The following is a 14,021-nucleotide window of genomic DNA, read 5'->3' on the forward strand; positions in this document are numbered from 1 at the left end:
TGATCGAATTCTTCATTAAGATGGAGAATGAAGTAGTTGACTCAGAAACAAGGGCCCTCAATTTAAATAAAGGAAACTACGATGGTCTGAGGAGCGAGTTGGGTAGGATTGATTGGGGAATGGCACTCAAAGGGGTGACGGTGGATAGGCAATGGCAAACATTCAAAGACCGAATGGATGAACTACAGAAGTTGTTCATCCCAGTTTGGCATAAAAATAAAACAAAAAAGGTGACTCAACTGTGGGTAACAAGGGAAATTAAGGATAGCATAAGGTCCAAGGAGAGGACATATAAATTGGCCAGAAAAAGCAATAATCCTGAGGATTGGGAGCAGTTCAGGATTCAACAAAGGAGGACAAAGGGATTAATTAAGAAAGGGAAAATAGAATATGAGAGTAAGCTTGCAGGGAACATAAAAACTGACTGTAAAAGCTTTTATAGATATGTGAAGAGAAAAAGATTGGTGAAGTCAAGCGTAGGTCCCTTGCAGTCAGAATCGGGGGAATTTATAATGGGGAACAAAGAAATGGCAGACCAACTAAATACATATTTTGGTTCTGTCTTCACAAAGGAGGACACAAATAACCTCCCAGAAATACCAGGGAACATAGGGTCTGATGAAAGGGTGGAACTGAAAGAAATCAGTATTTGTAGGGAAATGGTGTTAGGAAAATTGATGGGACGATAAATCCCCAGGGCTTGATAATCTACATCCCAGGGTACTTAAGGAAATGGCCCTGGAAATAGTAGATGCATTGCTGGTCATCTTCCAGAACTCGATAGACTCTGGAACAGTACCCATGGATTGGAGGGTAGCTAATGTTACCCCACTATTCAAAAAAGGTGGCAGAGAAAAAGCGGGGAATTATAGATCGGTAGTGGGGAAAATGCTAGAGTCCATTATAAACGATGTAATAGCAGAGCACTTGGAAAGCAGTGACAGGATCGGACAAAGTCAACATGGATTTACAAAAGGTAAATCATGCTTGACTAATCTACTGGAATTTTTTGAGGATGTAACTGGTAAAATAGATAAGGGAGAACCAGTGGATGTGGTGTATTTGGACTTTCAGAAGGCTTTCGATAAGGTCCCGCATAAGAGATTAGCGTGCAAAATTAAATAAGGGAGAACCAGTGGATGTGGTGTATTTGGACTTTCAGAAGGCTTTCGATAAGGTCCCGCATAAGAGATTAGCGTGCAAAATTAAGGCACATGGGATTGGGGGCAAGGTATTGACTTGGATAGAGAACTGGTTGGCGGACAGAAAGCAAAGAGTTGGAATAAACGGGTCGTTTTCCGAGTGGCAGGCAGTGACTAGTGGGGTACCGCAAGGATCGGTCCTAGGACCCCAGCTGTTCATAATACAGGTAGACTACCCTTTATCCGGACTTCCGAAACCCTCTAAAAACCGAAGGTTTTTTCGGTCAGCGTAAGTCGTGCGCACGACCCTCCGCGGACCCCCCCGCGGACCCCCGCCGGCGCCGACCCCGACCCCCGCCGACTTACGCTGAGCGTCAGCGTAAGTCGTGCGCACGACCCCCCCACGGCCCCGACCCCCCCGCCGGCCCCGACTGTAAGTCGGCGGGGGTCGGGGTCGGCGGGGGTCCGCGGGGGGGTCGGCGGGGGTCGGGGCCGGCGGGGGGGGGGGGGCGGGGGTCCACGGGGGGGTCGGGGCAGGCGGGGATCCGTGCAGGGGTCGGCGGGGGGTCGTGCGCACAACTTACGCTGTGCGTCAGTGTAAGTCGTGCGCACGACCCCCCGCGGACCCCTGCCGACCCACCTTCCGAAATCCGAAATTCTCCGAAAACTGAAACACGGCTGGTCCCGAGGTTTTGGGATAAAGGATAGTCTACCTGTATATATCAATGATCTGGACGAGGGAATTGGATGTAATATCTCCAAATTTGCAGATGACACAAAGCTGGGTGGGAGGGTATGCTGCAAGGAGGATGTCATGAAACTCCAGTACGATTTGGACAGGTTAGGTGATTGGGCAGAAACATGGCAAATGCACTATAATGTGGATAAATGTGAGGTTATCCACTTTGCTGGCAAAAATAGGAAGGCGCATTATTATTTGAATGGCAATAGATTGGGAGAAGGGGAAGTGCAAAGCGACCTGGGTGTTCTTGTGCACCAGTCGCTGAAGGTAAGCATGCAGGTGCAGCAGGTGGTTAAGAAGGCAAATGGTATGTTGGCCTTCGTAGCGAGAGGGTTCGAGTACAGGAACAAGGATGTCTTGCTACAGTTGTACAGGGCCTTGGTGAGACCGCACCTTGAGTATTGTGTGCAGTTTTGGTCGCCTTATCTGAGGAAGGACGTTCTTGCCATGGAAGGAGTGCAGCGAAGATTCACCAGGCTGATACCTGGGATGGCAGGAATGACGTATGAGGAAAGATTGGGTCGATTGGGCTTATACTCAATGGAGTTTAGAAGATTGAGAGGGGATCTCATCGAAACCTATAAAATTCTGTCAGGCCTGGACAGACTAGATGCTGGAAGGATGTTCCCGATGGTCGGGGAGTCCAGAACCAGGGGTCATAGTCTAAGGATAAGGGGTAGGACATTTAGGACTGAAATGAGGAGGAAATTCTTCACCCAGAAAGTGGTGAACCTGTGGAATTCTCTGGCACAGAGGGCGGTGGAGGCTAGTTCATTAAATATATTCAAGAAAGAGTTGGATATATTTCTTAAGGCTAAAGGGATCAAGGGATGTGGGGAGAAGGCAGGGACAGGGTACTGAATTTGAATGATCAGCCATGATCTCATTGAATGGCGGAGGAGGCTCGAAGGGCCGAATGGCCTACTCCTGCTCCTATCTTCTATGTTTCTATGTTAGATACACTGTCCTTTCCCCCTCTGGGACCGGGTGTCACAGTGCGTTAGATACACTGTCCTTTCCCCCTCTGGGACCGGGTGTCACAGTGCGTTTGATACACTGTCCTTTCCCTCTCTGGGACCGGGTGTCACAGTGCGTTAGATACAGTCCTTTCCCCCTCTGGGACCGGGTGTCACAGTGCGTTAGATACACTGTCCTTTCACCCTCTGGGACCGGGTGTCACAGTGCGATAGATACACTGTCCTTACCCCTCTGGGACCGGGTGTCACAGTGCGATAGATACACTGTCCTTCCCCCTCTGGGACCGGGTGTCACAGTGCGTTAGATACACTGTCCTTTCACCCTCTGGGACCGGGTGTCACAGTGCGATAGATACACTGTCCTTCCCCCTCTGGGACCGGGTGTCACAGTGGGTTAGATACACTGTCCTTTCCCCCTCTGGGACCGGGTATCACAGTGGGTTAGATACACTGTCCTTTCCCCCTCTGGGACCGGGTCTCACAGTGGGTTAGATACACTGTCCTTTCCCCCTCTGGGACCGGGTGTCACAGTGCGATAGATACACTGTCCTTCCCCCTCTGGGACCGGGTGTCACAGTGCGTTAGATACACTGTCCTTTCACCCTCTGGGACCGGGTGTCACAGTGCGATAGATACACTGTCCTTCCCCCTCTGGGACCGGGTGTCACAGTGGGTTAGATACACTGTCCTTTCCCCCTCTGGGACCGGGTATCACAGTGGGTTAGATACACTGTCCTTTCCCCCTCTGGGACCGGGTCTCACAGTGGGTTAGATACACTGTCCTTTCCCCCTCTGGGACCGGGTGTCACAGTGCGATAGATACACTGTCCTTCCCCCTCTGGGACCGGGTGTCACAGTGTTAGATACACTGTCCTTTCGCCCTCTGGGACCGGGTGTCACAGTGCGATAGATACACTGTCCTTCCCCCTCTGGGACCGGGTGTCACAGTGGGTTAGATACACTGCCCTTTCCTTTGGCATCAGGTTGGACCCGGGAGAGGGGTGGGGTGGGTGACTGATGTCGGACACAAGTGTACCGAGAGACTTAAGTTTGTATTGAATGCCTGTTCATGGTTTTTCTCTCTGTGTCCCGCTGCAGTGGACTCCGTCTGCCTCAAGTGGGCGCCGCCCAAACACAAACAGCTTAAACTCTGCAAGAAGTGAGCGGGAGATGGAGGAGAGATGCCGGCCGGGATACGTTGGCGGGGAGAGGTGGGATCGGCGAGGAGCACGGGCTCCATCGCTCTGCCCCACACCCCTCGGCTGCTCGCTCGTCACCACGACGATGGGATGATTTCCCCCCTCCCGTGCGACTCGATTGAGATGCGTGTCGGTGCGGAAGCGGAGTATTTGGAGGGGAAACCCGGGATCGTGCCCAGGAACGAGCAATGGAGTCGACTCCCAGGATGCAGCGGAGTGGGCGGGGGTCCTTTAAAAGGACGTTTCTGTCCAACCCTGCCTTCTCTTTGTTTTAATCGACAGATTTAACTTCAGCCCGGGACCAGTGGGAATTATTTTGCGCAGTTTTCGGTGGAAGAGATTTCGCTTCCCCTTCCCCCGCATTCTGCAGTCTTGTCTCCAGAATTGTAGTTTGAATACAGTTGAACATTGTTCTCAATGATAATAAACACACGTTCTGCTTTTTCTCTTTAAGCTCATTCCGAGTCTCTTCATCCACTTTCATACAGGGGAGATCATTCCTTCAGATGCATTTTTCTTTCCCTCCTAATGCTCTCACCATTCACAGTCGGACTCGCTCTCCCCTCGGCCTCAAAAGGTCGTGGGTTCCAGCCCAGCACATTCCGGAGACTTGTACCCTCATAATCCAGGCCGACTGAGGGAGCGCTGCACTGTCGGAGGGGCAGTACTGAGGGAGAGCTGCACTGTCGGAGGGGCAGTACTGAGGGAGCGCTGCACTGTCGGAGGGGCAGTACTGAGGGAGCGCCGCACTGTCGGAGGGGCAGTACTGAGGGAGCGCCGCACTGTCGGAGGGTCAGTACTGAGGGAGCGCCGCACTGTCGGAGGGGCAGTACTGAGGGAGCGCCGCACTGTCGGAGGGTCAGTACTGAGGGAGCGCCGCACTGTCGGAGGGGCAGTACTGAGGGAGCGCCGCACTGTCGGAGGGTCAGTACTGAGGGAGCGCCGCACTGTCAGAGGGTCAGTACTGAGGGAGCGCCGCACTGTCGGAGGGGCAGTACTGAGGGAGCATTTGATCCGAGAATTATAGGAACCCGGTCTGCTACTGCGGACAGGCGCAGCGGAGCAGTGAATCGAGCCTTTGGGCTTCTAGGTGCACGAGGCTCTATTTCAGGGTGGATCGTACATGAACCAAGCGGCGCAAAGCAAAGCTGAACAATCAATGAGCATGTTTATTGATACAAACAACCCTGTCAGAGATTGCAAAGTGCAGCAAGGACAGGTACATTATTCTGGTGCGTTACCCCCTCAACGATGACGAATAACTAACGAAGTAGGGCGCGTTTGTACCCAGGCTGCGCTGTGCCATACGCTAGCCACACATGGCGCCTGGGAAATCCAGATGTGGCTCGTTGCATTTCTGAGCAAATAGTTCAATAAAGAATAGGTAACACGACAACTATTGTTGGGCTTGTGAACTCAAACATCACAAGGACTTTGTGTGTAGGTGAACTTTAACCTTTTAGTGTGTTTGACCGCTGTGTTTGCTTTTCTTCCTCAGTCATGAAAAGGCGGTAGATATTTTAAGCGGATGTTCACGTGTGTGGCAAGCACTTTTATCCGTGTTGCACGTAAGGGCGTCTGAATTAAGTGCTGTCCCCGTTGCACAATCCCCGGGCAGATACAGCACGGGTTAGATACAGAGTAAAACTCCATCTACACTGTCCCATCAAACACTCCCAGGGCAGGTATAGCAGGGGTTAGATACAGAGTAAAAATTCCCTCTACACTGTCCCATCAAACACTCTCGGGGCAGGTACAGCACGGGCTAGATACAGAGTAAAGCTCCCTTTACACTGTCCCATCAAACACTCCCAGGACAGATACAGCACGCGTTAGATACAGAGTAAAGCCCCCTCTACACTGTCCCATCAAACACTCCCAGGGCAGGTACAGCACGGGTTAGATACAGAGTAAAGCTTCCTCTACACTGTCCCAACAAACACTCCCAGGGCAGGTACAGCACGGGTTAGATACACAGTAAAGCTCCCTCTACACTGTCCCATCAAACACTCCCAGGGCGAGTACAGCACAGGTTAGATACAGAGTAAAGCTTCCTCTACACTGTCCCAACAAACACTCCCAGGGCAGGTACAGCACGGGTTAGATACAGAGTAAAGCTCCCTTTACATTGTCCCATAAAACACGGTAATATCTTTTATTTCTGCTGCTCAAAGTCATCGTGTGTGTCTGGACTGGGTCGAACACAAAAAGCAGATTTGCTGTTGCAAACCGGTGTTGTATTCGAACTGTCGAGCACCTCGCCTTATCTCACCTGACAGGCATCCTTCGGTTTGGCCAGAGCGCCAGCGCACAGCACGGTGTTGCTGATGTTGTGCTTTCTGGAGTATTCACTCAGTGGTTGTTGGGACAGCTTGATACAAATGCTGCGCCTGAGCAGTTTCAGCTCCACCTCTCGGAGAGTGCCCGTTGCGATGAGGCTGACTGCAAAAAGGAAATGGTTGGTGGAGAGAGTTAAAACGGTCACGAGACGGGGAGAGGGGACGAGAGCGCAAAGCGCACACACCCTGATAAATCCTACCTAACCTCGCCGCCATTAACGAGTTCTGGTGACACACCGTTAACGGGGGATAGCGAGCAAATGGAGTTAATATATCGATCGGCCACGATCTGACTGAACGGCGGACCAGACTCAAGGGTCCGTGGCAGTCTGTCTTTACAAGGGGTCCCAGAGGGGGGAAAGGACAGTGTATCTATCGCACTGTGACACCCGGTCCCATGGGGGAAAGGACAGTGTATCTAACGCACTGCGACACCCGGTCCCAGAGGGGGAAAGGACAGTGTATTTAACGCACTGCGACACCCGGTCCCAGAGGGGTAAAGGACAGTGTATCTAATGTACTGTGACTCCCGCTCCCAGAGGGGGAAAGGACAGTGTATCTAACACACTATGACACCCGGTCCCAGAGGGGGGAAAGGACAGTGTATCCAACGCAGTGTGACCCCCGGTCCCATGGGGGAAAGGACAGTGTATCTAACGCACTGTGATACCCGGTTCCCAGAGGGGGAAAGGACAGTGTATCTAACACGCTGTGACACCCGGTCCCAGAGAGGGAAAGGACAGTGAATCTAATACACTGTGACACCCGGTCCCAGAGGGGGAAAGGACAGGGTATCTAACGCACTGTGACACCCTGTCCCAGAGGGGAAAGGACACTGTATCTATTACACTGAGAAACTCGGTCCCAGAGGGGGAAAGGACAGTGTATCTATCGCACTGTGACACCCGGTCCCAGAGGGGGAAAGGAAAGTGTATCTAACGCACTGTGACGCCCGGAGACAGAGGGGAAAAGGACAGTGTATCTAACACACGGTGACACCCGGTCCCAGAGGGGGAAAGGACAGTGTATCTAACGCACTGTGAAACCCATTCCCAGAGGGGGAAAGGACAGTGTATCTAACGCACTGTGACGCCCGGAGACAGAGGGGAAAAGGACAGTGTATCTAACGCACTGTGACACCCGGTCCCAGAGGGGGAAAGGACAGTGTATCTAACGCACTGTGAAACCCATTCCCAGAGGGGGAAAGGACAGTGTATCTAACGCACTGTGACACGCGGTCCCAGAGGGGGAAAGGACAGTGTATCTAATGCACTGTGACACCCATTCCCAGAGGGGGAAAGGACAGTGTATCTAACGCACTGTGACACGCGGTCCCAGAGGGGGAAAGGACAGCGTTTCTAACGCACTGTGACAACCGGTCCCAGTGGGGGAAAGGACAGTGTATCTAACACACTCTGTCAACCAGTCCCAGAGGGGGAAAGGACAGTGTATCTAACGCACTGCGACACCCGGTCCCAGAGGGGGAAAGGACAGTGTATCTAACGTACTGTGACTCCCGCTCCCAGAGGGGGAAAGGACAGTGTATCTAACGCACTGTGACACCGGGTCCCAGAGGGGGAAAGGACAGTGTATCTAACACACTATGACACCCGGTCCCAGAGGGGGGAAAGGACAGTGTATCCAACGCAGTGTGACCCCCGTTTCCATGGGGGAAAGGACAGTGTATCTAACGCACTGTGACACCCGGTCCCAGAGGGGGAAAGGACAGTGTATCTATCGCACTGTGACACCCGGTCCCAGAGGGGGAAAGGAAAGTGCATCTAACACACTGTGACGCCCGGAGCCAGAGGGGAAAAGGACAGTGTATCTAACGCACTGTGACACGCGGTCCCAGAGGGGGAAAGGACAGTGTATCTAACACACTGTGACACCTGGTTCCAGGGGGGGAAAGGACAGTGTATCTAATGCACTGTGACACCCATTCCCAGAGGGGGTAAGGACAGTGTATCTAACGCACTGCGACACCCGGTCCCAGAGGGGGAAAGGACAGTGTATCTAACGTACTGTGACTCCCGCTCCCAGAGGGGGAAAGGACAGTGTATCTAACACACTGTGACACCGGGTCCCAGAGGGGGAAAGGACAGTGTATCTAACACACTATGACACCCGGTCCCAGAGGGGGGAAAGGACAGTGTATCCAACGCAGTGTGACCCCCGTTTCCATGGGGGAAAGGACAGTGTATCTAACGCACTGTGACACCCGGTCCCAGAGGGGGAAAGGACAGTGTATCTATCGCACTGTGACACCCGGTCCCAGAGGGGGAAAGGAAAGTGCATCTAACACACTGTGACGCCCGGAGCCAGAGGGGAAAAGGACAGTGTATCTAACGCACTGTGACACGCGGTCCCAGAGGGGGAAAGGACAGCGTTTCTAACGCACTGTGACAACCGGTCCCAGTGGGGGAAAGGACAGTGTATCTAACACACTCTGTCAACCAGTCCCAGAGGGGGAAAGGACAGTGTATCTAACGCACTTTGACATCCGGTCCCAGAGGGGTAAGGACAGTGTATCTAACGCACTGCGACACCCGGTCCCAGAGGGGGAAAGGACAGTGTATCTAACGTACTGTGACTCCCGCTCCCAGAGGGGGAAAGGACAGTGTATCTAACACACTGTGACACCGGGTCCCAGAGGGGGAAAGGACAGTGTATCTAACACACTATGACACCCGGTCCCAGAGGGGGGAAAGGACAGTGTATCCAACGCAGTGTGACCCCCGTTTCCATGGGGGAAAGGGCAGTGTATCTAACGCACTGTGACACCCGGTCCCAGAGGGGGAAAGGACAGTGTATCTATCGCACTGTGACACCCGGTCCCAGAGGGGGAAAGGAAAGTGTATCTAACACACTGTGACGCCCGGAGCCAGAGGGGAAAAGGACAGTGTATCTAATGCACTGTGACACCCAGTCCCAGAGGGGGAAAGGACAGTGTATCTAACACACTGTGACACCCGGTCCCAGAGGGGGAAAGGACAGCGTTTCTAACGCACTGTGACAACCGGTCCCAGTGGGGGAAAGGACAGTGTATCTAACACACTCTGTCAACCAGTCCCAGAGGGGGAAAGGACAGTGTATCTAACGCACTTTGACATCCTGTCCCAGAGGGGTAAGGACAGTGTATCTAACGCACTGCGACACCCGGTCCCAGAGGGGGAAAGGACAGTGTATCTAACGTACTGTGACTCCCGCTCCCAGAGGGGGAAAGGACAGTGTATCTAACACACTGTGACACCGGGTCCCAGAGGGGGAAAGGACAGTGTATCTAACACACTATGACACCCGGTCCCAGAGGGGGGAAAGGACAGTGTATCCAACGCAGTGTGACCCCCGTTTCCATGGGGGAAAGGACAGAGTATCTAACGCACTGTGATACCCGGTCCCAGAGGGGGAAAGGACAGTGTATCTAACGCACTGTGACATCCGGTCCCAGAGGGAGAAAGGACACTGTATCTAACACACTGTGACACCCGGTCCCAGAGAGGGAAAGGACAGTGAATCTAATACACTGTGACACCCGGTCCCAGAGGGGGAAAGGACAGTGTATCTAACGCACTGTGACACCCGGTCCCAGAGGGGGAAAGGACAGTGTATCTAACGCACTGTGACACCCTGTCCCAGAGGGGAAAGGACAGTGTATCTATTGCACTGAGAAACTCGGTCCCAGAGGGGGAAAGGACAGTGTATCTAACGCACTGTGACACCCGTTCCCAGAGGGGGAAAGGACAGTGTATCGAACGCACTGCGACACCCGGTCCCAGAGGGGGAAAGGACAGTGTATCTATCGCACTGTGACACCCGGTCCCAGAGGGGGAAAGGAAAGTGTATCTAACGCTCTGTGACGCGCAGTCCCAGAGGGGGAATGGACAGTGTATCTAACACACTGTGACACCTGGTTCCAGGGGGGGAAAGGACAGTGTATCTAACGCACTGTGACACCCGGTCCCAGAGGGGGAAAGGACAGTGTATCTAACGCACTGTGACACCCGGTCCCAGAGGGGGAAAGGACAGTGTATCTAATGCACTGTGAGACCCGGTCCCAGAGGGGGAAAGGACAGTGTATCTAACGCACTGTGACACCCGGTCCCAGAGGGGGAAAGGACAGTATATCTAACGCACTGTGACACCCGGTCCCAGAGGGGGAAAGGACAGTGTATCTAACGTACTATGACACCCAGTCCCAGAGGAGTAAGGACAGTGTATCTAACACACTGTGAGACCCGGTCCCAGAGGGGGAAAGGACACTGTATCTAACACATTGTGACACCCGGTCCCAGAGGGGGAAAGCATAGTGTATCTAACGTACCGAGACACCTAGTCCCAGAGGGGGAAAGGACAGTGTAGCTAAAACACTGTGACACCGGGTCCCAAATGGGAAAGGACAGTGTAACTAACGCACTGTGACACCCGGTCCTAGAGGGGGAAAGGACAGTGTATCTAATGCACTGTGACACCCGGTCCCAGAGGGGGAAAGGACAGTGTATCTAACGCACTGTGACACCCGGTCCCAGAGGGGGAAAGGACAGTGTATCCAATACAGTGTGACACCCAGTCCCACAGTGGGAAACGACAGTGTATCTAACGCACTGTGACACCCGGTCCCAGAGGGGGAAAGGACAGTGTATCCAATACAGTGTGACACCCAGTCCCACAGTGGGAAACGACAGTGTATCTAACGCACTGTGACACCCGGTCCCAGAGGGGGAAAGGACAGTGTAACTAACGCACTGTGACACCCGGTCTCAGAGGGGGAAAGCACAGTGTATCTAATGCACTGTTACACCCGGTCCCAGAGGGGGAAAGGACAGTGCATCCAATACAGTGTGACACCCAGTCCCACAGTGGGAAACGACAGTGTATCTAACGCACTGTGACACCCGGTCCCAGAGGGGGAAAGGTCAGTGTGTCTAACGCACTGAGAAACTCAGTCCCAGAGGGGGAAAGGACAGTGTATCTAACACACTGTGACACCCGGTCCCAGAGGGGGGAAGGACAGTGTATCTAACGCACTGTGACACCCGGTCCCAGAGGGGGGAAGGACAGTGTATCTAACACACTGTGACACCCGGTCCCAGAGGGGGAAAGGACAGTGTATCTAACGCACTGTGACACCCGGTCCCAGAGAGGGAAAGGACAGTGTATCTAACACACTGTGACACCCGGTCCCAGGGGGGAAAGGACAGTGTGTCTATCGCACTGTGACACCCGTTCCCAGAGGGGGAAAGGACAGTGTATCTAAAACACTGTGACACCCGGTCCCAGAGGGGGAAAGGACAGTGTATCTAACACACTGTGACACCCGGTCCCAGAGGGGGAAAGGACAGTGTATCTAACGCACTGTGACACCCGGTCCCAGAGTGGGAAAGGACAGTGTATCTAACGCACTGTGACACCCGGTCCCAGAGGGGGAAAGGACAGTGTATCTAACACACTGTGACACACCGTCCCAGAGGGGGAAAGGACAGTGTATCTAACGCACTGTGACACCCGGTCCCAGAGGGGGAAAGGACAGTGTATCTAACGCACTGTGACACCCGGTACCAGAGGGGGAAAGGACAGTGTATCTAACGCACTGTGACAACCTTTCCCAGAGGGGGAAAGGACAGTGTACCTAACGCACTGTGACACCCGGTCCCAGAGGGGGAAAGGACAGTGTATCTAACGCACTGTGACACCCGGTCCCAGAGGGGGAAAGGACAGTGTATCTATCGCACTGTGACACCCGGTCCCAGAGGGGGAAAGGAAAGTGTATCTAACACACTGTGACGCCCGGAGCCAGAGGGGAAAAGGACAGTGTATCTAATGCACTGTGACACCCAGTCCCAGAGGGGGAAAGGACAGTGTATCTAACACACTGTGACACCTGGTTCCAGGGGGGGAAAGGACAGTGTATCTAATGCACTGTGACACCCATTCCCAGAGGGGGAAAGGACAGTGTATCTAACGCACTGTGACACGCGGTCCCAGAGGGGGAAAGGACAGCGTTTCTAACGCACTGTGACACCCGGTCCCAGAGGGGGAAAGGACAGTGTATCTAACGCACTGTGACACCCGGTCCCAGAGAGGGAAAGGACAGTGTATCTAACGCACTGTGACACCCGGTCCCAGAGGGGGAATGGACAGTGTACCTAACGCACTGTGACACCCGGTCCCAGAGGGGGAAAGGACAGTGTATCTAACACACTGTGACACCCGGTCCCAGAGGGGGAAAGGACAGTGTATCTAACGTACTGTGACACCCAGTCCCAGAGGGGTAAGGACAGTGTATCTAACACACTGTGAGACCCGGTCCCAGAGGGGGAAAGGACAGTGTATCTATCGCACTGTGACACCCGGTCCCAGAGGGGGGAAGGACACTGTATCTAACGCACTGTGACACCCGGTCCCAGAGGGGGAAAGGACAGTGTATATAACGCACTGTGACACCCGTTCCCAGAGGGGGAAAGGACAGTGTATCTAACGCACTGTGACACCCGGTCCCAGAGGGGGAAAGGACACTGTATCTAACGCACTGTGACACCCGGTCCCAGAGGGGGAAAGGACAGTGTATCTAACACACTGTGACACCCGGTCCCAGAGGGGGAAAGGACAGTGTATCTAACACACTGTGACACTCGGTCCCAGAGGGGGAAGGGACAGTGTATCTAACACACTGTGGCACCCAGTCCCAGAGGGGGAAAGGACAGTGTATCTAACGCACTGTGACACCCGGTACCAGAGGGGGAAAGGACAGTGTATCTAACGCACTGTGACACCCGGTCCCAGAGAGGAAAGGACAGTCTGCCTAAGCCACGGTGACACCCGGTCCCAGAGGTGGAAAGGACAGTGTATCTAACGCACTGTGACACCCGGTCCCAGAGGGGGAATGGACAGTGTGTCTAACACACTGTGATACCCGGTCCCAGAGGGGGAAAGGACAGTGTATCTAACACACTGTGATACCCGGTCCCAGAGGGGGAAAGGACAGTCTATCTAACCCACGGTGACACCCGGTCCCAGAGGGGGAAAGCACAGTGTATCTAACGCACTGAGACACCCAGTCCCAGAGAGGGAAAGGACAGTGTAGCCAAAACACTGTGACACCGGGTCCCAAAGGGGGAAAGGACAGTGTATCTAACGTACTGTGACACCCATTCCGAGAGGGGGAAAGGACAGTGCATCTAACGCACTGTGACACCCGCTCCCAGAGGGGGAAAGGACAGTGTACCTAACGCGCTGTGACACCCGGCCCCAGAGGGGGAGAGGACAGTGTATCTAACACACTGTGACACCCGGTCCCAGAGGGGGAAAGCACAGTGTATCTAATGCACTGAAACACCCAGTCCCAGAGGGGGAAAGGAAAGTGTATCTAACACACTGTGACACACGGTCCCAGAGAGGGAAAAGACAGTGTATCTAACGCACTGTAATACCCGGTCCCAGAGAGGGAAAGGACAGTGTATCTAACGCACTATGTTACCAGGTCCCAGAGGGGGAAAGGACAGTGTATCTAACACTGTGACACCTGGTCCCAGAGGGGGAAAGGACAGTGTATCTAACGCACTGTGACACCTGGTCCCAGAGGGGGAAAGGACAGTGTTTCTAACGCACTGTGACACCTGGTC

General features: G+C 53.6%; 2 protein-coding genes across 5 annotated transcripts in view; one reads left to right on the forward strand and one right to left on the reverse strand.

Annotated features, from left to right (window-relative positions):
• kat8 (K(lysine) acetyltransferase 8) overlaps window positions 1–4,513 on the forward strand; it is a 40,372-nt gene extending 35,859 nt beyond the window's left edge. For both annotated transcript variants that reach the window (XM_085974488.1, XM_085974487.1), the window contains one exon: window positions 3,960–4,513. In XM_085974488.1, the coding sequence (XP_085830614.1) occupies window positions 3,960–4,024 (65 nt within the window). In that variant the 3' untranslated portion in view covers window positions 4,025–4,513. The remainder of the gene's footprint in view (window positions 1–3,959) is intronic.
• LOC147094876 (F-box/LRR-repeat protein 19-like) overlaps window positions 1–14,021 on the reverse strand; it is a 319,790-nt gene that overhangs the window by 232,317 nt on the left and 73,452 nt on the right. The gene's annotated exons all lie outside the window — the stretch shown is intronic.

This window comes from Somniosus microcephalus, unplaced genomic scaffold (assembly GCF_052327205.1).
Source record: "Somniosus microcephalus isolate GS21.2 unplaced genomic scaffold, FLI_Smic_1.0 unresolved_chr1, whole genome shotgun sequence".
Taxonomy (NCBI): Eukaryota; Metazoa; Chordata; class Chondrichthyes; order Squaliformes; family Somniosidae; genus Somniosus; species Somniosus microcephalus.